Source organism: Oryzias latipes, chromosome 17 (genome assembly GCF_002234675.1).
Source record: "Oryzias latipes chromosome 17, ASM223467v1".
NCBI lineage: Eukaryota > Metazoa > Chordata > Actinopteri > Beloniformes > Adrianichthyidae > Oryzias > Oryzias latipes.
Window position 1 is genome coordinate 11063531 of NC_019875.2, and position 27912 is coordinate 11091442.

General features: G+C 41.8%; 1 protein-coding gene across 4 annotated transcripts in view; it reads left to right on the top strand.

Moving 5' to 3' along the window:
- The window catches only part of LOC105356162 (trichohyalin), a 37877-nt gene extending 9965 nt beyond the window's left edge, over positions 1-27912 (top strand). For 2 of the 4 annotated variants that reach the window (XM_020711320.2, XM_023965623.1), the window contains 9 exons: positions 1900-2313; positions 2582-2995; positions 5057-5302; positions 6888-7151; positions 7616-7744; positions 12021-12302; positions 12686-12946; positions 14080-14325; positions 26156-27912. In XM_020711320.2, the coding sequence (XP_020566979.1) occupies positions 1900-2313; positions 2582-2995; positions 5057-5302; positions 6888-7151; positions 7616-7744; positions 12021-12302; positions 12686-12946; positions 14080-14325; positions 26156-26709 (2810 nt within the window). In that variant the 3' untranslated portion in view covers positions 26710-27912. Of the gene's footprint in view, positions 1-1899; positions 2314-2581; positions 2996-5056; positions 5303-6887; positions 7152-7615; positions 7745-12020; positions 12303-12685; positions 12947-14079; positions 14326-23719; positions 24410-26155 lie in introns of those variants that run through there. The other 2 variants (XM_023965624.1, XM_023965625.1) reach the window with 2 other exon arrangements.

A 27912-nucleotide genomic window follows, 5' to 3' on the forward strand; every position in this document is an offset into this window, starting at 1 on the left:
TCTCTGATGCAGGCATTCAGTTTCTCTATCTTGTCATTCTGGTCAGGTTTAATAGATAAATACAACTGCGTATCGTCTGCATAACAATGAAAATTAATGCTGTGTTTCCTGATTATGTTTCCTAGGGGTAGCATATAAAGCATAAACAGGATGGGTCCTAAAACTGAGCCCTGTGGGACTCCGTAGTTGACTCGAGTGCACTGAGAGGAATGTCCTGCATTTACATTAATGAACTTATACCTATCGGATAAAGAGGATTTAAACCACTGGAGGGTCAGATCCTCTGATCCTTATGTCATGCTCTAATCTTTGAAGTAAAATACTGTGGCCAATAGTGTCAAAGGCTGCACTGAGGTATAACAGGACCAGAATAGAAAGTTGTCCCTTTTCCGAGGCCAATAACAAGTCATTAGAGACTCTAACTAGTGCAGTTTCTGTGCTGTGGTGAGGTCTAAACCCCGACTGAAAGTCTTCAAAGTGGCTGTTGTCCTGTAGGTGGCAGTAAAGCTGCCTAACTACAACTCTTTCTTGGATTTTAGAAATAAAGGGGAGGTTTGATATTGGTCTAAAGTTGGCGAAGTTGCTAGGATCTAAACTGGGCTTTTTCAGAAGAGGTTTAATTTAAAATTTAATTTAAAAGCATCATTTAAAGTGTCAATTAAAAGACTGTGGCACGTAACCCGTTTCCAGAGAGGCATTTATCATTGTTAATATGGGATCATTAATTAGGGGAAAGGTTTCTTTAAAAGTCTAGTGGGAATTGGGTCTAACAGACAAGTTGAGGATTTGGAGGACGTAATAATTGATGCTATTTCCGCTTGATCCACAGCAGTGAAGCCTAATGTTACAGAGGTTTCTATGGATGCCTCCACTTCTACCGCTTCAGCCTGCTCTGGGCTGATAGAAGGAATAACTTGATTCAACTTATGAGATTTTACTATTGAAAAATGTAAGAAAATCATCAGAGCTGAGAGAAACAGGAACTTGTGGTTCTAATGAGCTCTGACTGCGCGTTAATTTAGCAATAGTGCTAAAAAGAAATCTTGGATTATTTCCATTCTCTGATATTAAGGTTAGAATAGTACTGGGTTCTAGCTCTACGCAGAGCTTTTTTATAATTTAATAGGCTATGTTTCCAGACATCCAGAGACTGCTCTGAACTGGAGTTGCGCCATTCTCTTTCCAACTTACGAGTTTCTTGTTTAAGAGAACGAGTTTCAGCGTTAAACCACAGTGCTACTCAGTGTTGTCTGATGAACTTAGGTTTCTGGGGTGCAACAACACCGAATGGACTCCCGAGGGCTTGTAAGGCATCATTAACAAATTGGTAATTTATACAAAGACTGATGCTATGGGAGCTGGACTCAGAGTATTTTCTCAGAATGTTACTAAGTATTGGTTGAACTGTGAGTTTAAACTCACAGTTCGGTCAGATAAGGTTCTTCTAAGTTGTTGCTGATTCACTGGGACAGTAGCATGTTCTAATGTAAACTGGAAGGTAATCAAAAAGTGATCAGAAATGATGGGGTTAAGAGGAAGGACACTCAGCTGGCCAATCTCTATACCATGGGTTAGAACAATGTCCAGGGTGTACTTATGACAGTGAGTGGGTTCATTTACATTTTGGGTGAAACCAAAAACATCACTCTTTCTTTTTACATTAAATGTGCATTTTTACATGGTTTTAAATTATTGTTCTAAATTGTTCATTTTTAAAAGTGTGTGTTTTTACTGAAAAACCTTTTTCGTGTTTCAGTATTTCAGTAGTTTCTGTTTTATTTGTAATTAAATATTGTGAACATTTTATATCATTTCTGTTTGTGAAGAAGTGAACTCCATCAGTTTGTCTTTTTGTTTTTTTCTAATATAACTTTGTTTTTCTGTGGTTTCTGTCCCCAGATGTTCAACAGCAACATCTCTGTGAGGAAGATGAGGATGAAAAGCAGCTCCATAAGCAGGAGAGTCACTCCAGACTGGACCAAGCAGAACCAGAACCTCCACATATCAAAGAGGAACCTGAGGAAAGAGAAAAGATGTGCATTGATCATAAGGGAGAGCAGCTGGTCCACAATCAAAATGATCCTTATGTGAAGGTGCAGTTCAAGTCTCAATTAAAAGAAACGTGCACAGTGTGTAAACATTTAAAGTTGGAGTTAAAGGAACTGTGCATTAATCAAGAGGAAGAGTCCCTTTTCCTGAATTTCGAGACTGACGTGAAGGTTGATTTAAAGATGGAGTTGAAGGAACTGTTGGATAAACACCATCATCTGAGAATCTTCACCAGGATTCCTGTAGTAAAGCTGCAAAGAATAGGTATGTAAATCTATTCTGACAATGAAGGATTTCATTATTAAGACAGAAATTGTAATTGAAATGTACTTGTTTACTGCTTCTCTACCTTTAAATTGCCCAAAGACATTCACTCATCAATGGCGGTTGCTTTTCACCCGCACTAACCAGGCCACTGGGAACAAACTGGTTCCAGGTTGAAGCCTGTGGTGACCGAAGAAGTGAATTCCATCAGTTTGTCTTTTTGTTTATTTCTAATATAACTTTGTTTTTCTGTGGTTTCTGTCCCCAGATGTTCAACAGCAACATCTCTGTGAGAAGGATGAGGATGAAGGGCAGCTCCATAAGCAGGAGTGTCACTCCAGACTGGACCAAGCAGAACCAGAACCTCCACATATCAAAGAGGAACCTGAGGAAAGAGAAAATATGTGCATTGATCATAAGGGAGAGCAGCTGGTCCACAATCAAAATGATCCTTATGTGAAGGTGCAGTTCAAGTCTAAATTAGAAGAAACATGCACTGTGTGTAAACATTTAAAGTTGGAGTTAAAGGAACTGTGCATTAATCAAGAGGAAGAGTCCCTTTTCCTGAATCACGAGACTGACGTGAAGGTTGATTTAAAGTTGGAGATGAAGGAACTGTTGGATAAACACCATCATTTGAGAATGTTCACCAGGATTCCTGTTGTAAAGCTGCAAAGAAAAGGTATGTAAATCTATTCTGACAAAATTGTTATATATTATTAAGAAAGAAATATAATTATTCTAATATTATATAAGAAGAAGAAAAATTATTCAGCCCCCTTAAGTTAACACTTTGTGGCGCCACCTTTTGCTGTGATTACAGCTGTAAGTCTCTTGGGGTATGTCTCTACCAGTTTTGCCCATTCCTCCTTGCAGAACAGCTCCAGCTCAGTGAGGTTGGATGGAGAGCAGTTGTAAATAGCAGTTTTCAGTTCTTTCCACAGATTCTCGATTGGATTCAGGTCTGGACTTTGACTTGGCCATTCTAACACCTGGATATGTTTATTTGTGAACTATTCCATTGTAGATTTTGCTTTATGTTTTGGATCATTGTCTTGTTGGAAGAGAAATCTCTGTCCCAGTCTCAGGTGTTCTGCAGACTCCATCAGGTTTTCTTCCAGAATGGTCCTATTTTTGGCTCCATCCATCTTCCCATCAATTCTAACCATCCTCCCTGACCCTGCTGAAGAAAAACCATGATGCTGCCACTATCATGTTTGACAGTGGTGATGGCGTGTTCAGGATGATGAGCTGTGTTGCTTTCAGGCCAAACATAACGTTTGGCATTGCTGCCAAAAAGTTCCATTTTGGTTTCATCTGACCAGAGCACCTTCTTCCACATGTTTGTTGTGTCTCCCAGGTGTCTTGTGGCAAACATTAAACAACACTTTTATGGATATCTTTAAGAAATGGCTTTCTTCTTGCCACTCTTCCATAAAGGCCATATTTGTGCAGTTTACGACTGATTGGTGTGCGATGGACAGACTCTCCCACCTCAGCTGTAGATCTCTGCAGTTCATCCAGAGGGATCATGGGCCTCTTGGCTGCAGCTCTGATCTGTCTTCTCCATGTTTGAGTTAAAGGTTTAGACGGACAGCCGGGTCTTTGTAGATTTGCAGTGGTCTGATACTCCTTCCATTTCCCTATCCTCGCTTGCACAGTGCTCCTAGGGATGTTTAAAGTTTGGGGAAACTTTTTGTATCCAAATCCGCCTCTAAACTTCTCCACAACAATATCTCGGACCTGCCTGGTGTGTTCCTCGTTCTTCATGATGCCCTCTGCGCTTTGAACGACCTCTGAGACTATCACAGAGCCGGTGAATTCATACGGAGACTTGATTACACACAGGTGGACTCTGTTTCTCATCATTAGTCATTTAGGTCAACATCGACTCATTCAGAGATCCTCACTGAACATAAGGAGGGAGTTTGCTGCGCTGAAAGTAAAGAGGCTGAATAATTTTGCACGCCCAATATTTCAGTTTTTTATTTGTTAAACAAGTTTGAAATATCCAATATATTTCGTTCTACCTCATGATTTTTGATGGTCCATTCACTGCACGTTCTTCCCTCAGAGACATCATAGAACCCACTATTGTCCCCCAATTCCACCAGAACACCCCCAACTTTCTGTTAGAATTGTCACAGCTGGACTCCAGGAAGTAGGAGTGCGTCGTGCTTTGACAACCTAAAGTCCCTATAGCATGTCTGGGACCAAATAAAGCAGACTGGATGATCATACCCCACCCCCACATTACCTGGCAGAACTGCATGTTGCACTTGAGGAAGAGTGGAAGGCATTGTCTCAGAACAACATCATGAGGTTATGAGGGGCATGAGACGTCACAGTCATGCCGTCATAATGGTAAAAGGTAGAAATACCTGCTGTTGACATGGTCAAATTTTTGTAATTTGAGGGCTGTTTTTATAATTATTATCGTTTTGGGGTAATACATGTTAAACTAATGCAAATGGTGTTTTCCTCTTATTCATTATTGGTATGATCAAAGGAAACGTTTACGTATTTCATCCACATTCAGACCAAATAGGAGAAGCACTCATGTAAACAACAATATCTCTAACTTAATGTTGGCAGTGTGAATAAACTCTGTACAAAAGCTATAATACCAATAAAATAGCATAATAGTATAATAATAATAGCATAGTATAATTTATCTTTGTGAAGCAGTGAACTCCCATCAGTTTGTCTTTGTCGTTTATTTTTCTGTGGTTTCTTCTCCCAGATGTTCGAAAGCAACATGTTTGTGAAGAAAGAAACCAGGAGAGAAACTCCAGTCTGGACCAAACAGAACCAGAACCTCCAAAGATCACAGAGGAACCAAAGGAAAAGAGTTTTAATCAGGAGGGAGAGCAGCTGCTCCTGAATCAGGAGGCTGATGTGAATGTGGAGATGAAGTCTGATTTGTTGGATCATCAACAACACCTGAGGGACATCACTAGGCTTCCTGTAATGACGCTGCAACGAAAAGGTATGTAAACTTTTAACAGTTGTGACAAAAATGTTTTTTTAATCTTAATAAAGTAAAAGAGAACTATAGATTTCTGCTGCTGTCAGTGACTCTGTACTTGTTCTTGAGTGTGGAGGAGTTGTCTAATCCCATAAACTTGACATGCATGAGCATATTGGATTGAACTGGATTGCTGCATTGACCAGGGTATATCCAATACATTTCGTTCCACCTCATGACTATGTCCCACTTGTTGATTTTTCACAAAAAATTAGTTTTATATCTTTATGTTTGCAGCCTGAAATGTGACAAATAGTTGAAAAGTTCATGGGGGCCTAATACTTTCACAAGGCACTGTATTTTTTATAGAAGAGACTCATCAAAAACAACCTTCTTTGCTGGAGAAGTTCCCATCATCCTGCCTGACCAATCACCTGCCTATCGGCCCCTCTAAGCACGTTTAAAAATAGATAAAAGTTCTGAGTGTGATTTCAAAATGTGTCTGTGTTCGATAAAAACAGACGTCCTGAGTTGTGTATTAGGTGACTAATATTTGTGACTTTTTTTTTTAAACAAAACTACTACCCATCTCATGTGAAATAGTAATATTTATTTACTCTTATTTATTTCACGCGATCATATTATTTTTCTTAATTGTGCCCGTTGCCTTTTTAATTTTATTATACAATATTTTTGCTGATGTGGAAAACAAATTCTTCAAAGCAAGGGTCAATGGACGATAACTACTGCCACTTTAATTTCAGGATTTGTCACCTAGTTATAAATAAAAATGTAATTTCTTTTTTACAGCACTCTAGGCAAACATTCTGCAGTTGAAATTCTTTTTTTTTAATATTTAGCTTTTAACAATTGATTTGTTGAGACTAATACTATTGTGTTTTAAATCTTATTAATCCTGTATTTTACTTTCATTTTTGAAGAATTTGAACTAAATGAAGGTAAGTTTACATAGTGGGACAGTGTTTTACCACTAGATGACAGTACAATTTCATCATAAAATTTTCATCCTAGAGTAGAAGAAATTGAATAAGCGAAAGTAAAACGGAAGTTCAACCAAAGAGCTACAGGTGATAGATTTCTATGAAAACTAGTCAAAATAAACAAATTTCAACATACAAGAAAGATAGGAATGTAAAGATATAAGGCGGCTGTTGGTCAATGCTTATATTGCAGTAATTCCTTCTGTCTGGTGTCCTGATTGTAAAAAATGTAAACCCTCATTATTTTCCCTTATACAATAAAGCGTATTTGCAAAGGTTCTCTTTAAAATTCTTCCCCTGGCAGAAGTCAAAAGTCAAATTTTTCAAGGCTGTGAAATAGATTTCAAGCTATGTAGAAATAATCATAATAGTAAATAAAAATAATAGGGGACAGACAGGTGTAAATCTTTAAATAATCTCTCTAAAGACAGAATCTGTTTGAGGCCAACAGACTTTAAGTCTTCCTTGTAAAATGGCATTGCAGCTACATATTTTTTGAAAGTTCAACTTTAAACATTAGTAATTGTACGAGTCAAGTTTTGGAGCAGAAATCTTATTTTTTAATTTCTACATAATTGTTATTTTCTGTGTGTTTACTCTGGAAGGAGCTTTGGACGATTGGCTTCTCTGTAACCAGGAGGGAAACTCCAGAGTGGACCAAAAAGAACCAGAACCTCCACAGATCAGAGAGGAGCCAGTGGAGCTGTACAGCAACCAGGAGGGAGAGCAGCTGAATCTGGAGACTGTTGTCAACGTGGAGTTCAAATCTGAATGGGAAAAAACATTTCTAGGTGGTGAAATCAAGGCACTGTTGGATCAGCAGTACTCTCCGGGGATCAGGACTCCTGAAACTAAGTCTAACAAATTAGGTACCGGTTTGTAAAATGTAATTCTTTTGGGAAAGAATTTTGTTTTTTTTTCAGTGATGCGAAAACTGGTTACTGAGTTAAAGCACATCTGCCTACCTGAGTGTCTGAATTAAAAGACTGTCTGAAAGTGACCCAATGTTCTCCAACTTCAAATAAAGTCCAAACATGGTCTTTAACATGAGTCTTTTTTTTCAAACAAAGCTCATACATTTTCAATAAATGTGTACGTTATTTTCCTTATAGTTATTTTCTTGGTTATAACAATTAATTAAATAAACGTTATTTAAATGTTTATATTGAAAACATTTTTTGTTGTAAAAAATCGCCCCTGTGCTAAAAAATACCATAGGTCATTTGTTTCTAATATTTTAAAATTGTGACCTTTTTTAATCATTTTTGTTTATTAAGTATTGAACTCTATCAGTTTGTCTTTTTCATTTTTTTTCTGTGGTTTCTGTCTCCAGATTTTCAACAGCTACATGTCTGTGAGGAGGATGAGGATGAATGGCAAAAGATACACTCCAGTCTGGATTGGGCGGAGGAAGCTGATGTAACTATGGAGAACCAATCTGAGTGTGAAGAAACATTTGAAGGTTAGAAAAAACAAGGACCTGCTCGAAATGCACATTTATCTACATTTCCATAAACTTTTCATTAAAGTGGCTGCATGTGCAGAAGCTGGTGTGGCAGTAGCATAGTTCAAATAATGTCCAAACGTGATCTTTTTCTGATGTTTTTGCTTAAAAACTGCACTCTTAATAAAACATTGAATGTACTTTTATTGTAACTTTTATTGATTGTTAGTAGATTTCATGTACCTACTATAAGTTGCTGCGGAGTATAAGTCGCACCAGCCCAAAAATGCATTATAAAGTAGAAAAAAAACACAGATAAGTCGCACTGGACTATAAGTCGCATTTTGACGGGAAATTTATTTGACAGAATCTGAGACCAAGAACTAATAACTTGCACAACCTCATATGACACAATCATAGCAGACTGTTTATCTCATAATTTCACAGTAATTCTTTCTCATACTTATTTATTTATTCCTTTCATGAAGCATCATTGAAAAACTAATACTCTGTTTTCATCCTGTATTTGTAGAATGTAGTCATTTTTATTGCATTTCTGAATTTATGAAACCATTGGTAAATAGAATATTGTGTTTTTAGCCTTCAAGATCTTACTGTAAAAAAAGGTTTGCTGATTCTCTGAGTCACTTAACATCCTCTTAACACTTAACATACCTCATACATCAAATTGACCCAGGAACATCATCTCTGTTCCTCACAAATGAACATAACAGGAGGGCTAACACCGTATTTATTTCAATTTATTTCTAATATAAGTCGCTGCGGAGTATAAGTCGCACCCCTTGCCAAACTATGAAAAAAAGGGCGACTTATAGTCTGGAAAATACGGTAAATGTTTATGCTGAAAAACATTCTGTTTTTATCAACTTTTCCCAATGTTTTTCCACACTAAGCTACGAAAAAACCCTAAAGAAAGATACCCCCAGAGGTGCCCGAGAGGGGGGGGGGATGAGCACCTCACACATACGGATTTCCCGGTACAAGATACTAGCACTGGATTATTGACAATGAGAGCAACCTGCTTTTGCGGCAAGTCCTGTAAGAACTTTAGGGGTCTGAAGATTCACCAGGCCAAGATGGGCTACACGAGGGGTAAGCAAGCAAGCAAGGCAACGCACAGAGACAGTGCTTAGCACTACTTCTGGTAAGGCGGAGGAGGAGCAGGTCCCGGAATCACCCCACAGCGTCCAGAACCTCCAAGCCCTGCATCCTGCACCTAGCAGACCATCTGAACATCGTCGAGTCTTATGGCCTGCTGCAAACAAGGAGACTGAGTGGCGCCAGTTTGATGAGGATGTGGATGCAGCCCTAGAAGCAACGACGAGAGGAGTTCATCAGCGTCTACAGTGGATGCGTACGCTGATTATCAACATTGGTGCGGAGAGGTTATGCATCAAACAACCGAAGGCAAGGCACCCGACTCGCCCAAACCGGAATGAAGCTGAGATTGGCAAGCTAAGGAAAGAGCTGAAGGCCCTAAAGCAACAGTTTATGAACGCAAGAGGGGAGGACAAATCCGCCCTTACTGAGCTCCGGGTCATCTTGAGGAAGAAGCTCATCTCCCTAAGACGTGCTGAGTGTCATAGGAGAAGAGCCAGAGAGAAAGCTCGCAAGCGGACTGCTTTAATAGCAAATCCATTTGGATTTACCAAACAGCTGCTAGGACAGAAGTGCAGTGGAAGTCTTGTGTGCTCAGAGGAGGATATTAGCCAGCACCTTATTGATACTTACAGCGACGAGAGAAGGGAGGGCAATCTCCCACCCTGTAGGGAGCTTATCAGACCACAAGAGCCCTTTATCCATTTTAACACCAAAGAACCCACCATGGCCAAAGTGAGAGAAACAATCAAAGCCGCGCGGGCTGGTGCGGCCCCTGGGCCCAGCAGTTTCTGTCTGCGATTCACCTCAGGCTCAGTAACATCCGCATGGCACCGTGGAGAAAGGCATCATCACGGGTTGTACCATATCCGGGGTGCTGTTTGCCCTTGCGATGAACATGATGGTCAAAGCAGCTGATGCAGAATGTCGGCGTCCACTATCCAGATCAGGCAAACGCCAACCACCAATTCGTGCCTTCATGGATGATTTGACTGTCACATATACATCAGTGGCAGGATGTAGTTGGCTCCTCCAAGGGCTTGAGAGGCTTATGGCTTGGGCAAGAATGGTGTTTCTTCTTTCCCTTTTTGGCTTGTCACCACAGCTAATCATCCTCACATTCGAGGACTAATCGCATGGTAAACTTGGCAATGTTTTACGCCGGATGACTTCCTGACGCAACCCTCTCAATTAATCCGGGTTTGGGACCGGCACACAGAAGTAGAGAAGGGAACAGGGAGCAGCCCGGATTCGAACCCTGGCACGGATGAAAGGCGCCGCAAACCAGCACGAGCTAAACTGGCTCCCTGGGCAAGAATGGTGTTTAAGCCAGCTAAATTAAGATCCCTCGTTCTGAGGAAAGGAAAAGTGGTGGAGAAGTTCCGTTTCTGCTTGGATGGAGTCCTAATTCCCTCAGCGTCAGAACAACCAGTGAAGAGCCTGGGGAAAGTCTTTGACGCTACACTGAAAGATAAGGCAGCGGTAAAGACAACCCACAAGGAGCTAAAAATCTGGCTATCAGTAGTGGATAAGTCAGGTCTTCCAGGAAAGTTCAAAGCATGGATATATCAGTATGGCATTCTACCGAGACTCTTGTGGCCATTACTGATATATGAAGTTCCAATTTCGAGCGTGGAGAGCTTTGAATGTAGCATCACCCAGTTTCTGCGCAGATGGCTGGGTCTGCCAAGGAGTTTAAGGAGTAAAGCTCTTTATTCCTCTTTATTTATTTGTTCCAACAAGCTGCAACTCCCCTTCACAAGCCTGATAGAAGAAGTCAAAGTCACCAGAGCCAGAGAAGTGCTACTATATAGAGACTCAAAGGACACCAGTCTCCTCTGCAGGCATCATGGTGCGAACAGGAAGGAAGTGGCAGGCTCAAGAGGGAGTTGTTCGTGCAGAAGCCAGGCTGAGACACAGTGTCCTGCTGGGCAATGTGGCAGTGGGTAGAGCGGGTCTTGGAAGCCACACAAGACCAAAATTCGACAGAGCCAAAGGGAGGGAGAGACGGCAGTTGGTGCAGGAAGAGATCGGTACAGAGGTGGAAGAAGATCATTACAACAAAGCAGTAGCGATGCACCAGCAAGGTGCTTGGACGAGATGGGAAAATGCATTGACCCGCAAGATCACATGGTCAGAACTGTGGAAGTCAGAACCAGCCAGACTCAAGTTTCTGATCCAGTCGGTCTATGATGTACTTCCAAGCCCATCCAACCTGCATTGTTGGGGATTAGTGGAATCACTGGCTTGCACCTTGTGCCAGGCAATAGGCACCCTGGAGCATGTCATGAGCTGCTGCCCTAAGGCCCTGGGAGAGGGAAGGTATACATGGCGTCATGACCAGTTTTTGAGGGCAGTGGCTGCCACCATCTGCACAGGAATTCAGCAAAGCAAACACCAGCTACCAGAGAAGTACAATATTACTTTTGTCAGGGCAGGAGAGAAACCACAAGCAGAGCGAAAGACCTCAACTGGGCTGCTAGCCTCAGCTCGTGACTGGAGATTACAGGTGGACCTGGGGAGAAAGCTTACATTTCCAGAGCACATTGCAGAGACTTCCCTCAGGCCAGACCTGGTTTTAACATCTGACGCCACAAAGCAAGTGGTGCTGCTGGAACTTACAGTACCCTGGGAAGATCGGATGTGGGAGGCTAACGAGCGGAAGAGGGCCAGATACTTGGAACTGGTGGAGGCCTGTTAGATGAGCGGCTGGAGGGCACATTGTGAGCCATTAGAAGTGGGCTGCAGGGGTTTTCCAGGGCAATCCCAAAAACCAAAACCATCAGTGAGGCAGCAGAAAGAGCGTCTAGGTGGCTGTGGATCAAAAGGGCAGATTTGTGGTTTGGCGCTGCTCGGACACAAGCTGGGGACTGATCACCCCCGGCTGGGTCGCCCAGGTGAGGGTGTATTATGATCTAAGACCTGAAACACCCCAAGACCCTGGGTTCATCACTGAGGATGTTTTCAGCTGCACCAGTTGGTGTATTTAGTTACTTCTCAAGCATTTTAAATTGCCTCTGTGTACAACTACTGTACACATAAAGTTACTATACTGTAACAAAGTTGTTTCTTAACAAATTAAAATGTTTTACCATTTTATATAATTTTTCTGAAGTCGTGAACTTCAGTTTGCCTTTTTTAGTTTTTTAATTTTTTCTGTGGTTTCTGTCCCCAGATGTTCCACAGCAACATGTCTGTGAGGACGATGAGAAATGGCAGGAGAGACACTCCAGTCTGGACCAAGCAGAACCAGAACCTCTACAGATCAAAGAGCAACCAGAGGAACTCTGCAAAAATCAGGAGGGAGAACAACTGTTCCTGAATCAGGGGACTAATGTGACTCTGGAGAACACATCTGAATGTGAGGTTACATTTGAACATTGTGAAATCAAGGAACTGTTTGATCATCAGTACTTCCTGAGGGTCAGGATTCCTGAAAAAAAGTCACACAAACTAGGTATTTAAATTGTAAATTTTTTGAAAACGTTTTTTTTCTTCATCTGGGTGCATTGAGTGTTTAAAGGTTCAGACCTGAGTTTGTAAGTGACCCGGTGTTTTCCAAGTGTAATTTAAAAAAGGTTCAAACAAAAATTGCTTGAATGTGCTTTTATTGTTATTTTATTAATTGTTGGTTGTTTTTATTTAAAGTTTATGCTGAAAAACCTTTTCTGTTTACATTTTTCATTTTCATCTGTGTACAACTTCTACTATACAAATAAAGTTGCCTTTAAAGCAAAGTTGCTTCTTAACAACTTTAAAATTGTGACAATTTTATATCACTTCTTTATGTAAAGTAGTGAACTGCATCAGTTCAAAAAGAACTGTGTTTTTTGTCCCCAGATGTTGAACAGCAACAAGTCTTTGAAGAAGATGAGGAGGAATGTCAGCCCCATAAGCAAAAGAGACACTCCAGTCTGGACCAAGCAGAACCAGAGAAACTGTGTAGTAATCAAGAGGGAAAGAAGCTGCTGCTGAATGAAAAGGAGGCTGAAGTGATATCTGAATATCAAGAAATATTTGAACATTGTGAAATCAAGGAACTGTTAGATCATCAGTACTGCCTGAGGGTCAGGATTCCTGAAACAATTTCAAACAAAACAGGTATGTAAAGTTTAATTGCTTTGGAAATGTTTTATTTCCTGAATGATAAAGAAAACAGAAAAATGATTTCAGGCAGATCTGGGTACAAAAGGGTCTGAAGGAGAAGTCCAAACTTGATCCTTGTTTAAAGCTACACCCAATTATGACTGTGCGTTTATTATTATTTTAATTGTTTTTGTTTTTTTGATAGTGACGAAAAACATTTCCAGTTTCTTAAAAACATTTTACGCTACTCACAAAAAAGTAGGGATGTTGTGGAAAAACTGGATGTCATACATAAAGTGTTTCATTTCACAGATTTTCAGGATAAGGAGGGAATTGTTTTGGGATAATAGGCCAACCTCACTTTGTGTTTTCCACATAATGATCTCACAGTGGGCCTTACTTATGGGGACAAAACCAAAACATTCTAAAAGCAAAAGCTTTCAATGTGGCATTAGTTTCAACTTTCTGTAGGTATAAAGTTAACTTTGCCAGTAAGTCATTCCAAGTTCACCATTCAAACAGCCATGAAGAGATGACGTCGCTCAACAGACGAGCAACTGGCCATAGTGTGTCTTCAGGTTGGTGGTAGGCAGTCAGATGTTGCAGGTGAACTTGATGAGTCTCAAAGTGTCATTTGCAGACTTGCATCAAGGCAAAGAACAGACTGCAACCATGACCAACACCTAAGGAGCTTTGCACTGAAACTTCATTTTGCAAATGCCGCACAGCTGCTTGATATTTGAGGGATATTAAGGTTTTCAGGTGACTCGACTGAAACCATAACACTGCTGTGGATGTTTGTTTTTATAATTATTATCGTTTTGGGGTAATACATGTTAAACTAATGCAAATGGTGTTTTCCTCTTATTCATTATTGGTATGATCAAAGGAAACGTTTGCGTATTTTATCCAAATTCAGACCAAATAGGAGAAGCACTCATGTAAACAACAATATCTCTAACTTAATGTTGGCAGTGTGAATAAACTCTGTACAAAAGCTATAATACCAATAAAATAGCCTTTTTTAAGCAGACATCTTTCTTATCAACTTAAAAGTGTGACCCTTTTAGTATAATTTATCTTTGTGAAGCAGTGAACTCCCATCAGTTTGTCTTTGTCATTTATTTTTCTTTGGTTTCTTCTCCCAGATGTTCGAAAGCAACATGTTTGTGAAGAAAGAAACCAGGAGAGAAACTCCAGTCTGGACCAAACAGAACCAGAACCTCCAAAGATCACAGAGGAACCAAAGGAAAAGAGTTTTAATCAGGAGGGAAAGCAGCTGCTCCTGAATCAGGAGGCTGATGTGAATGTGGAGATGAAGTCTGATTTGTTGGATCATCAGCAACACCTGAGGGACATCACTAGGCTTCCTGTAATGACGCTGCAACGAAAAGGTATGTAAACTTTTAACAGTTCTGACAAAAATGTTTTTTTAATCTTAATAAAGTAAAAGAGAACTATAGATTTCTGCTGCTGTCAGTGACTCTTTACTTGTTCTTGAGTGTGGAGGAGTTGTCTAATCCCATAAACTTGACATGCATGAGCATATTGGATTGAACTGGATTGCTGCATTGACCAGGGTATTTGCAGATCCATCCATAGTCCACATTTCTTAACAAATAAACCTTAACTGTTTTTTCAGCCAGTGCTTACTTCTAAGTGTAACTCAAAGGAATGAATACCATTCAGGATCCATGTGGTCAAATCTCATCAGCTACCTAATGCACAAAAATACCTTTAAATCTATAAACACACAGTTATCAACCAGATTCAAAATTCAAATTCAAATTTATTTATATAGCGCTTTTCATGCTTCATAGCATCTCAAAGTGCTTCCCAAAGAAAGAATAAAACAAATAAGATAAAAATATATATACAATATTTAAAATAATAAACAAAGTAAAAAGAATGTAATAATAAAAAAAATGCAAATAATAATAAAATAAATGAATTAATAAAAACACACAAAAACCCAACACATACACATCCCTCCTTTAAAATAAAAACAAATAAAATTAGCTGTTAAAATTTTATAAAATCAAATAAAAACATGTGGACAACTACAAACTATGTAAAAGCTTTACTAAAAAGATGTGTCTTAAGTTTTTTTTTTTAAAAACCTCCACACAGTGGCTGAAGGCCTCACGTCCTCAGGCAGGCTGTTCCACAGGCGAGGCCCGCAGTGCTGAAAGGAGGCCTCGCCGTGGGTTTTAGTTCTGACCTTTGGGACCACTAGCAGACCTGCACCTGTGGACCTGAGGGCTCTGGGAGGGTCATAGACTAAAAGTAAATCTGATAAAAATGAGGGTCCAGTTCCATGTAAACTTTTATAAACTAATAAAAGAACCTTAAAATCGATCCTAAAGCTTACAGGGAGCCAGTGCAAAGACTTCAAAATTGGGGTAATGTGCTCCTTCTTTCTGGTTCTGGTTAAAAGGCGTGCAGCTGAGTTTTGAACAAGCTGCAGCCGGTTTATAGTATTTCTCTTAGCACCAGAAAGAAGAGCATTACAATAGTCTATCCTAGAAGTTATAAAAGCATGGATTAATATTTCAGCACTGGCTTGTGAGAGAAAGGGTCTCACTCGGGCAATATTTCTAAGATGATAAAATGCAGTCTTTGTAACTTGGTTTGCGTGTGCTTTAAAGTTAAGATCTGCATCTAAAATCACACCGAGGTTTTTACTTTATTGCACACATTCAGATTAAAAGTTGATAAATAGGATTGGACCCTTTCTCTCTCAGCTTCAGGACCAACAATTAAAATGTCAGTTTTGTCTTGATTGAGCTTTAAGAAGTTCTCTCCCATCCATGTTTCAATATCTAAAACACAACTTAAAAGGTCGTCAATGGGTCCCATGTCATCAGGAGACACAGCCACATATAACTGGGTGTCATCAGCATAACTATGAAAGTTTATGCCATGTCTCCTGATGACATCACCTAGCGGTAGCATGTAGAGGTTAAAAAGTGTGGGGCCAAGGACCGAACCTTGTGGCACACCGCATGTCAGTCCGTGCCTCCCAGATGATGCATCATTTACACTGACAATAAAATCTCTTCCTGTGAGGTAGGATGTTATTTATCTTATCAGTGAAGTGGACTGCAAACTCTTCACATTTTAAACTGCTAAGAATAGAATATGGGCTGGAAGAGATCGGATTGATTAGTCTGTCAATGGTGGAAAAAAGAATCTTTGGATTAGAAAAATTGTCAGCTATTAATTTTGAATAGTATTCCTGCTTTGCATGTTTAATAAATTTGTTGTATTGGGTTAGTTTTTCCTTAAAGATTTGGTAATGAATTGTTAGTTTTGTTTTGCGCCAATTTCGTTCAGCAACCCTACAGTTTTTCTTAAGTCTCTTGGTTTCCTCTGTTCTCCAAGGAGGGGGTGCTTTGGCTTTGACCGTTTTTATTTTAAAGGGAGCGACTTTGTCCATTATTGATATGAGCTTGTTATTGAAGTTTTGGACAGATATATCAACAGACAAACTTAGAGTGTTTGGTTGGCTGTGTTCCAGATGTGAGGTGAAGTTTGCAGCCACTTCAGGGTGTAGACAACGCCTTCTAACAGTTCTCTTTGGAAGTCTTTGGGTGACAGAGCCATTGATAGTAAAAAACACACACGAGTGGTCTGAAATACCAAGATCCACAACAGAGGTCACATTGGCCATCAGGCCACGAGTGATTAAAAGATCCAGTGTGTGACCCCTGTTGTGGGTGGGAACACTGACATGCTGAGTAAAATCCATTGTTGCTAAAGTGTTTAAAAATTCTTGGACATATGGGTCCGATGGGTTGTCCTTATGCAGGTTAAAATCACCCAAAATAATTATTCTGCTAAAATCTTAGTGTATAATTGAAAGCAGCTCTGCAAAGTCAGAATAAAAAGATGAGTTACACTTTGGGGGTCTATACACTATCAAACACAACACAGTGGGATTATTAAAAACAATGGCCTGGTGTTCAAAAGATGTGTATTCATGAAACAATTTGTCTGTAAAACTAATAAAAGCAGACAGGATAGCAGCAGTTCCCCCACCCCTACCCTGTTTTCTGTCTTTGCTTGTAAAGTAAAAAAGGGGTGGAGTCGCTTCAGACAGTGAACCAGTAGAACCACAATTCCAAGTCTCTGTTAAAAACAGGCCATTTAGGTTATGATCTAAAATTAAGTCGTGGATCGAAATGATTTGTTTGATAGTGAGCGTACATTTAAAAGTGACAGATTCAATTGAAGCAGATTATTATTGGATATGGATTGCTTTTAGGTTTTTATAATTCCTGTTAGAAGTTTTTAATTGAGTTGTAGATCGGTTTGTTGTTATAGTTTGTATGGGAAGCGTGGCAGGTGTTATTGGGGGTTTGGATAATAACCCATGAAGGGGGCCTAGGGGAAGAACAGAGATTTGGTGTGATCCGGGTTCAGGTTCTGGAGAAGTTAAGGAAGCTGGCAGTCAATCCTCTTTAAAACAATGAACAGTATGTTGAATGTTAGCTGTTAAAATACTGCTACCAAGTAGACTAGGGTGAAGTCCATCTGGTCTGTAAAAAGAAGGGCGATTCCAGAAAAGGTTAAAATTGTCAATAAACCAAACCTGTGCGTATGGGAGGTGGACAGCAGCCAGGTGTGAAGGGAGAGGATCCTGCTAAAACGTGTAGATCCTCTAGTAAGTGTGGGAATAGGTCCAGAAATAAAAACGTATTTCCCAGTATTGGATAAAAGACTGAAAAGTTCCCTAAATTCCCTTTTTGTGATTTCGGATTGTTGAAGTATTGCGTCATTGGTTCCAATGTGAACTATAATCCGAATGACACTGGTTGGGAGGGAAAGCAGAACCTCAGGAAGCTCTTGAAGAAGATCCTTCACCTTGGCCCCAGGGAAGCATCTGGTAATGGCATTGATGTACCTTATATTCCTGATTATAGAGTCACCAACAATCAGGGTGGTTGGGGGGAATAGTGGTTGGGGGTGAGAGTGACGAGCCTCAGCCGGAGCAGTCACTCCCTCCTGGTCCTTTGCTTTTGCTCCTGGGGCTGGGGGCACAGTTCCGGGCTGGACCGATGGTGGCTGGTCCCGCCCGGAGACCGCCTGGCCACCGCATCCTGAAGGATCTTGATCCTCCGGTGGGCAGGGGCAGTGTCACCACTTGATGTCTGGGATGTTTTTGTGGATTGTTCCCTCATCCTGGCACTGGAAGAGGTGGATGGAGCAGCTGTCTTTGGCCCCCCATTATCATTGCTCCCTGCACCATTAGGGGGGGCCGACGTCAGTACCAACATAGTGGGAGATGGATCATGTTGCACACCAGGCCCCCCAGGAGTAGAGATGGCCGCCTCGTCTTCCGCCAGCACATCAAACTGGTTGGACAGTGCAAGATGGGGAGGCGATGTCTGCCTTATCTGGGCTCTCCTTGTTCCTCTGACAACCCCTTCAGTCCAGGATGGATGATTCCTTGGTGTGGAGCAGGAAAAAGGCCGAGCACATTCTGCAGAGTCCATAGGAAGAGTGTCCTGGGCAGCCGACATTTCAAGGATCACTCTCAACTGTTTGGAAGCTACTCCAAAAGCGCTTTCAAGGAGTGTTTCCTTTAGCCATGCTAAAGCAGCTTCTAAATTGAGCTGGAAAACTTCATCCACACTGTCTGACATGTTTGAAGGCATGCTGAAAGAAGGTGGAATAAAGATGAACTACAAGTACATTTTAAATCTGGTCTCCAGTAACGGCTGCAGACCCGTGGAAGAGTTATCATGTAAAGGGCAAACTACCAGTAGTGTGAATCTGTTGAAAAATGAATCAAACTTCCAAAGGCTGCAACTCAAGACATAGGAGTCAGTTTGCTAAATGTATTAAATCGTTTCTGTTTAAATTCATGGTAGTAACAGATCTTTTTAGGACTTCAGTTTGAAATTAAGTTAGTCGTACAGATGCCTTTTTTACATTTTTTTTTTTTTTTTTTTTTTTTTTTTTTACCTTGTCCTGTCCAACAGCTGGGCAAACAGATGAGAGCTGAGGGCCTCTTGTGTTGGACATATTTTACTTTAACAAGAGGGGTTATTAATCTTCAGACAAACCAAAGGTATGTCTGAATAAACCCCTTTTGTAATTGAGGCCAAACTTTATTAATTTCAAACATGTTTGAAGATCTTTGGTGTTGGACCGGACGGAAAAGGAAAGAGGGGAAGAAGAGAGAGGGACGTTAGAAAGAGGGGGGGAAGGAGGGTGATAGTAGGAGGGGAAGGGGGGTAAGACCATGAAGCAGCATAGAGCAACAAGTTTACTGGTTGTTAATCACCATGGTAAGGCTCAAATGCAGTACAAAAAGGGCGGAGCCTGTCCACACACACACCCAAGTGTCAAACACACCTGCTAGTTGCAAAAATGTCCATCTGTCGACATGTACACAAAACAGATAGTGCTCACACGCATACTTATGCCTTAACACCAACTAGTGTGAGACATTTCAGTCATTCAGTCACGCAAACCGCCAGTGCAAAGGTGAGCCAACACCCGTGCTCAGGTGAGTGCTCATGTTCTTCTAATATGGATGGTGGAATGTGTAAAGAAGGAAGGAGAGCGCCCAGCCATCCCCACCCCAAGACCCCCACCGCAGCAGCAGCGGCAGCCGGAATCCCCCCCATGCCACACGGAAACCGGCAGGGAACAACCGCCGCCCGGGCGACCAAGCCCGCCACCCAGGCCAGGGCCAGCAGGACCGCCGCAAGGCCCCCCAGAGCCAGAGAGCAGGGAGGCACAGAGGGAAAGAGAGGGCCGCCCCAGCCCAACCAGGAGAACAGCCCCCCCGCCGCGCCGGGAGAGCCCAACGCAGGGCCCCACCGGAGAGGGACGCCCACAGCCCCAGACGAGCACCCCACCACCACCCAGGAGTTCCGGGCATCCCCCCGCCCCAACCCCAGGTACGAGCCAGGACCCCCCAAGGGAGACCCGCCCCGCACTCCAGGCGGCCATCCGCCCGGCCCACGGTTGGTCCAGGGAGGAGCAAGGCAGGGGCCCGCCGCCCCCGCCCAGGAGGGGGGAACCCCGGGGAAAAAAGAGGGCCCACAAGGGGTGTTGTAAATATGGCCCGACCAGGCTCGGCCACAGTTGGAAGTTTGGCGGGGCCCAGCGCTCAGGAGCAAGGACCAGAACCCACCCCCCAGGGACACCAACACCCCCGGCTCAGATGTAATGTGAACCCCCCCACCGCGCGGAGAGAGCACCGCCGGGCCCAGGAAGCCGGCACCCCGGGGACACGGCCGCCGCTGCAAAGGGGCCCGTACCCCCCACCAGGGAAGAGGCAGGGGACAGATGGTCCTAGGTCCCACCTTCCTTGCAAAATGTGTGTGCGTATATGTGTGTTTAAGAGGGTGTGTGTGTGCATGTGTGTGTGTTTATGTTGGGATGTATATATTGAGGGGGGAGGGGTGTGTGTACTAAGGGGGGTGCAGTTAAAATTGGCGGGTAGGGCACTAAGGGGACATCTCCTGATTACTCACAGTGATGTCCCCTCACCCTCCCCACCAAGGGGCCCTAAATGTCTAAGGTGCGGTTAAAATTGGCGGGTAGGGTGCTAGGAGGACATCTGCTGCTTGCTGGCAGTGATGTCCAAGCACCCCCCCTACCAAGGGCCCTACATGTCTAAGGTGCAAATAAAACCGAAAGAGGGGGGGCCCACTCCATACGGCAACCATAGGAGGGGGGGCCACTGCCTAGTAAACCCCCCCCCCCAAGGCTCATCGCAGGCTAAGCCCCCCACCCCCTCACCCTATTATGAGGTTATATGAGGAAGGGGGTAAGTTGGGGACAGCTGGTAGACTGTCCCCCGGTGGTCAAACAGCTGTCCCCCCCCCCCCCCCCCAGCAAGGGGGCCAGGCCCACCCAGCCCAGGGGCCCCACCCCCGGAGGCGCCGACACCCCAGGCCCAGCACCACCCACCCCACACAGAGGGAGAGGAGCCAGAAAGCGCCGGCCCACCCCCGGAGCAAGCCCAGGCCCCCACCCCCAAACGCCGGCCCTAGAAGAGCTCTGGTCAGGCCTCGACGGGACCGAGGCAGCCAACCGGCCGGGGAAACCGCCGATGGCCTCAGCGGAGACCCCGACCCGTCAACCCCCCCTGCCCCGTACCAATAGCGGCCCCCCCCCCTCCCCCAGAATGCCCCCCCACAGGACAGGGCCGACAAGACCCCCCACCCCACCCCACCCCAGACCCCGCAGCCGAAGCGGATGACACCCAGAGCGCCCGGGGGCCCCAAGAGGGTTGTCCCGTCCCGCCCCAGAGCCAGGGAAGGGCTGATCCCAGCCCCAGGCGCAGATGGGAAGCCCATCCAGTGCCGCTGGGCCCCCCCCCCCCGAGCAGCGCCCCCCGCCAACCCCCCCCAGCACAGGCAAAGGGACCACCCCCCCAAGCCAAGCCGGAACACCACCCCACCCCCCCACCACGCACCCCCACACCCAAGCCCAGAGGACCACGCAGCGCCCCAGCCCGCCCCACCCCGGCGCCGGACCCGACCCCCCGACCAACGGAGCCCCCACCACCCCCCGCCAGGCACCGGAGGCCCCGGCCCCCACCCCGGCCCACGGCAGAAGGGCAAGGAGCAGCAACTACCAGGCCCTCCCATCCCCTAAGTCATGGAGTCAGCTATGGGAGACCAGAGAGACCGAATTCTTTCAAAGTTACTTGAACCTTGGGCTGACATTTTTTCCAAGCTGATCTGATCAAGCAGCAGATTTCTGTGTTGACTTATATTTATATTTTTCTTGCTTTTCCAATTTATTAAAATAGTTTTTTTAGCAATGCAAAGAGTTATGAAAATGATAGAGCCTAATCCTCCTTCTACATCGATGGCACTCATGTCACCAAGCACACAAAGTGACGGTGAAGCTGTGATTGAAACCTTAAGCCAGACTGATAAATCGGCACATACCTGCTGCCAGAGAGCCTGGACAGGCGTGCAGAACCACAGTGCATGCATGTAATTGTCGGGTAGATTACTGTCACAGTGCTGACAAATGTCTGAGTTGCTGAGACCCATCTTGAACATCCTCTGTCCAGTGTAGTAAATTCTGTGAAGGGTTTTTAAATGGATTAGCTGCAGATTTGGACTTTTTGTCAGTTTAAAGGTGTTTAGACAAAGTTCTGACCAAAAGCTTTCATCTGTGCTGATGCTCAAATCCGCATCCCATTTTGTTGTCGGAAGTGAAATGTTATTATCTAAATTACATAAAAGTTTGTATATTTTGGAGAGAGTTTTATTCATTGAGAAATTGATCAGAGTGGTAACTACATCTGGTAGCTTTAAATCGTTGTCTCTGTATTTAAATTTTTTAGTAATACTTGATTTAAGTTGCTGATATTCCAAGAAGTTATTTATTCCATGTTTGTCTTGAAGTTCCTGGGGAGTTATGAATCTTCTATCAATAATTACGTGCTCTAGTTGTTTTATGCCCCCTGCTTGCCAAGCTGGGAAGTGGATAATTTTTTTGTTTATGAGGATGTCTGGGTTGTTCCAGATGGGTGTCATTTTGCACGGTTGAATTGATGATTTTGATATTTTGAGAAATTCCCACCAGGCTATTAAAGTGGCGTTTATATTAATAGTTTTGAAACAATCCTGTTTTTTAACTGTTTGGCTAATAAATGGAAGATCTGACAGGTTGATCTTTCCACATAACGCCTGTTCCAAGTCTAACCATGAGTTGGTTTCTGGATTATTTTTTAACCATTTTAAGATGTATTGTAATCTATTTGCAAGAAAGTATTTGTGGAAATTAGGTAATTCTAATCCTCCACAGCTTTTTGCAGATTTTAAAGTTTTTAGACTAATTCTTGCAGGTTTATTGTTCCATAAAAAGCTTGATATGGATGAGTCTAATGTTTTGAACCATTTTAGTGGCGGTTGTGTGGGAATCATTGAAAAGAGATAATTAACTTTGGGTAAGATTTTCATTTTTACCGTGGCTACCTTGCCCATAAGGGACAGAGGCAGGTTGGTCCAGCGTGTTAGATCGTCCTGTATGTTTTTCAGTAATGGGGTGTAGTTTAGCTGCACCAGTTCTGATAGTTTGGGGGAAAAATTGATACCTAGATATTTGATATTTCCTGATTTAACTGGTATTGTGAGTCTTTGCTCCGCATTATTGTTCAGTGGTAATAAAACAGACTTATTCCAATTAATGGAATAGTCTGATATAGAGGAGAATTCATTAATGATTGTTGCCGTTTCATTTACAGAATGTAAATTACTTAAAAACAGTAATATGTCATCTGCATAGAGACTAATTTTATGATGGCTGTGTTTAGTTTTGATTCCTTTAATGCTTTCATTCTGTCTTATTGCTGCAGCTAAAGGCTCAATGAATATAGCAAAAAGAGAAGGAGAGAGTGGGCTGTCTGGTCACCCTGTCTGGTTCCTCTTCCAAGAAAAAACCTGTTTGAAGTCTGTTTATTAGTTCTAACTGATGCATTGGGGTTGTGATATAATATTTTGATCCATTTGATGAATGCTTCTCCAAAACCAAACTTATGGAGGGCGGCAATAAGGAACTTCCCGTTTACTCTGTCAAAAGCTTTTTCAGCATCCAGTGATAGTATGGACATTTCCTGGTTGTTAATGGTGGCAAAATCTATTATATTAACAAGTCTTCGGAGATTGTCATCCGAGTGTCTGCCTTTGATAAATCCAGTTTGGTCGAAGTCAATTATGTGAGGAGTGATTTTTTCTATTCTCTGTGCTAGTGCTTTGCAGATAATTGCCTTTTTACATTTAACTTTGTTCTGCTCCTTTCTGTAAGGAGTTGGGGACATATGGCTGATCTGTAACCGTGAGAGAAACTCCAGTCTGGACCAACCTCCACAGACCAAAGAGCAACCAGAAAAGCCGTGCAATAATCAGGAGGGAGAGCTCCTGAATCAGGAGACTGATGTGAAGGAGACTGATGTGAAGACAACTACCAGACCGAAGCAAGAAACAGCTTGTTTTGTTGTTATGAGACGATGCTGCCAGCAACATATAAAAATGCAGATTGCAGGGGTTTTTAGAGGCTCAGATGAGAACGAGTGAAACACTGCAGCTTCACAGCGGCTAATGCACGTAGCATCGCCCAAAGTGCTGTCGGCAAAGCGGGCCAAAGTTCTGCAGAACCTCCCAGCAATAGATTCTAGTTTAGCGACCTGATGGATCAGAGGGATGTGTACAACTCTCTGAAAAAAAGGCCGACATTGTGGTGATGACCGTTACTAGTTTACATCCCCGTGTGAGAAAGCGGAGTTGCAGCTGCAGTGCAGACTGTGATGTAAACAAAGCACCTTAGCCACATTAAAGCAACTTTCCTTCACCCTGTCACGCTGCCTCATCATCAAACTTTGTTTCTGGAAATATTTGCGGTAGTTTTTTTCCTCCCCTTTATTTTTGAAGGACCATTTAGGCTCCAGATGTGTTTAAAAGTACTGGAGAAGCTACATTAAACAATATTGAAAATAAACAGCACGTTGGTTACTCAATCATACTTTTAGAATCTTATTGGTTAAGGCACATTCATTCCATTTTTTTTTCCTATACTAGAAAATATTTTGTTGTGGAAATCAGACAATGTTGACTGTTCCCTTTATATATTTTAAGTTACCAAAATAAAAGCACTAGGAATTTGCTTGGGTAAAAGCAACTTATATATGACATACAGTTGCAGTGCTTACCATTGCGATTATTAAATAAATTGAATTTTACAATTTTATTACAATGGAAGACATATTGAATTTCAGGTAAAGTTTTTTCTAAGTCAAACTTTAAATAAAAAAGAAAGAAAATGTGTTGCGGTACAATATCAGGATACGTATCGTATTGCCAGACTCTTGCCAATGCACACCCCTATTACTCGATTATGCTAATAATGTCATTCTTTATTGTCTATTGTAGACATTTTTATTACATGTCTTCCACCATTTTCCATACAAAATGTATTTTTTACGTATGCACGTCGTTTAGTTGGTGTTAGTAACCTGTTTTGACGGCAAGTAATGCAGGCAGTAAAACATCTTCACTTTTTGAGATCATAAATAAACAATCGATAATTTGTTTATATATGGATTGAGGTTTTTGGAGGTTTTTTTACTGTTGGTGTTGCACAAAATTAGGAAAATTCTAAATATTTTGAATTAATCCCAGTGATGAGTTCTAGGATTTAGTCTTTAATGGTTTATAAGACCTAAAAATGATATTCACAATAACAAGTTTTAAAAAAAAAATCAATACGTGATACGTTTCACAAAAACAAACACAGGACATCACACACCAAGCAGAAATAAACTTATTGCTAAAAATGAGTCAAAAGAGAAAAGAAAACGGAATGATTTTATTTTTTATTGATTATACTTCCAGACTTTGTTTTTGTTCTCCAGCATGTTCATGGTAGTATAATTTTGACAGAATATATTTTTATGGAGATAAATATTATAACTTGTTTAAATTTGAACTTGATTTATTCTGGATTCATTTTCCTGTCCGTTTTTATTCATATTTATGTTTAAAAAGTTAGGTGTATTTTTTTTATAACTTTATTTTATATTAGGTTTTCTTGCATGAAAACAAAACACAAACCAAAATCAAACCAGAGGGGGTTACTTGCCCAGGGAGAAAGTTAGTGTAGAACCGCCCCTGTTCATACACAAAATGGCGAATTGAACAATAAAATGTCCAGAAAACAGTGTTGGCAATGAATAAATGTGGTTGTTGTATGAATGTTTAAATTCAGGTAGACGAGTAAAGTTCTGTGGACTAACAGTCAGCTCTTTCTTTTTTGTGAATTGAAGGTAGAGCAGCTGTAATGACACGATACTCTGGATAATAAGAATGAATGCTGTGATTTATACATTGATTTGTGTTCCATGGGGACGTAGTAGCGCAGAAGTTGAGCGATCGATCCTCTGATCGGAAGATTGCTGGTTTGGTTCCCGCTCTGCACACATGTGTAGAAGTGTCCTTGAGCAAGACACTAAACTCCACATTGCTTCTGGTTGGCATCAGTGTATAAATATGTGTGTAAAGTAGAACTAACTGGAGACTGTTAAGTAGAGAGACTGTGACTGTAAAGCACTTTGAGCCTTTTAACAAGGTAGTAAAGCCCTTAATAAGTATAGACCATTTACCATTTCTGTCTGTTAGGGAACAGAATCCCAACATCTAATGTTTAGGGTGTTTTTCATAGTTTCCTCACAACTCTTTGTTCCTGCAGACCTCTCAGAGAAACACATTTGTAAGGAGAATGAAGCTAAAAAGCTTCTCTGGAAGGAGGAGAGGAGCTCCAGTCTGGTTGAAGAGGAACCAGAGCTTCCACAGATCAAAGAGGAGGAGGTCTGCATCAAAGGAGAACAGCTTGAACTGAAGCAGAAAAATGATTCTTTCATGGTCACTGAGGATGACCAGGAAAAGATGGAATTCAAACCAAAACCAAGAGAGAACCCTGTTCTGGAGGCAAACACTAAGATCAGAATTAGTGATGCTGTGACTGTCCAGATGGACTCTCCTTCACAGGAGAACTCACATTCCTGTGACGCACTTGGAAAAGATTTTACTCAAAAGGGTCATTTGAAAACCCATACAAGCATACACATAACTGATATGCCATATTCTTGTAAAGTGTGTCAAAAATGTTACACTCAAAGTAGTGAATTGAAAGTTCACATGAGAACTCACACAGGTGAAAGGCCTTTTACTTGTAAAATATGTGAAAGAGGCTTTGTTACTAATGGTAGCTTAAAATTGCATCTAACAACTCACACAGGGTAAAGGCCTTTTAATTGTGAAGTATGTGGAAAAAGTTTTTCTTGTAGTTCTGCCTTAAATAGTCACTTCATAATCCATACCGGTGAAAAGCTTTTTACTTGTGAAGTATGTCAAAAAGGTTTTACGCCAAATCAATACTTTAAAGTCCACATTAGAAAACGCATATGTTAGAAGCATTTGTCTTATAACACTATTATCACTGCTGACATTATAATGGTTTAGTTTAGCACGTGAGCACCCAGACAAGTTAAAAGCATCCTTCTTATAAAAGATGTAGAATATATTAAAAAACAATTATCAATCTATATAGACTGTTCCAAATAAAGCAAATTCCAAATAATACAAATATTTTCTATGCACTACAGGTATTTTTCTAAATTGACAAAGTTGAAAGATGGACTTCTCACGTGGGGATTTTTAGTAATAGATTAGATTTTTATTGAATTGTATGAGACTTTGCAATAGATTTTGACAAAAATCTGTAAACACAAAGGTATTTTCTTCTTTTATAAAATGTTTAAGAATGTTTACAAAAGTAATTTACCGGTACATAGCAGTAGTAAACTGGTGATGAGGATTGAAAATGTGCCCTAAGTGTGCTTACATTTCATTTTGTACAATTTGTTCATTCTTTATTAGTAGAATCATATACACATCAGTATGGTCTGTTGTTTAGAATGTTCTTATAATCCCTGCAGATGTGCCAGTAAACACAATGTTCCAGTGCATTGCTTGAAATGTATATTTTTTTGTATTTTGTTAATGCTGTTTTGTTTTGTTTTTTCAAATAAAAGCGAGATTTACTTAAGCATGGATTGAATTCAAACAGTGACACAGTGTGGTGTTTCTTCTGTTCTGTTTCCTGACTGTCTCTGTGATTTGCAGGTCGGCTGTCGCTCCTCCTGGATGGCCCCTCCCTTTCCTGCCTGGTCTTCTCTGTGGAGGAGTGCACAGCTGCCTGCACTTTGCAATCATGCTTATTTAAGTTGATGCTACTCAGTCCTCAGTGTCGGTGCGTCCCTGTTAAGTCCGTGGTTTTCCGACTCAGCCGACACTGAGGTCTGTTTTGTCCCTTAGCCTTTTTCTGAGCTTAGTTGTTTCCCTTTTTTGCCTTTTGCAGTTTTCCCTCTCTTGAGGAGCTTTTTGTGTTTTTGTGATCCCACGTTGTGGCGCTTTCTGTTAGCATTAAATTGCCTCCTAAGCGCA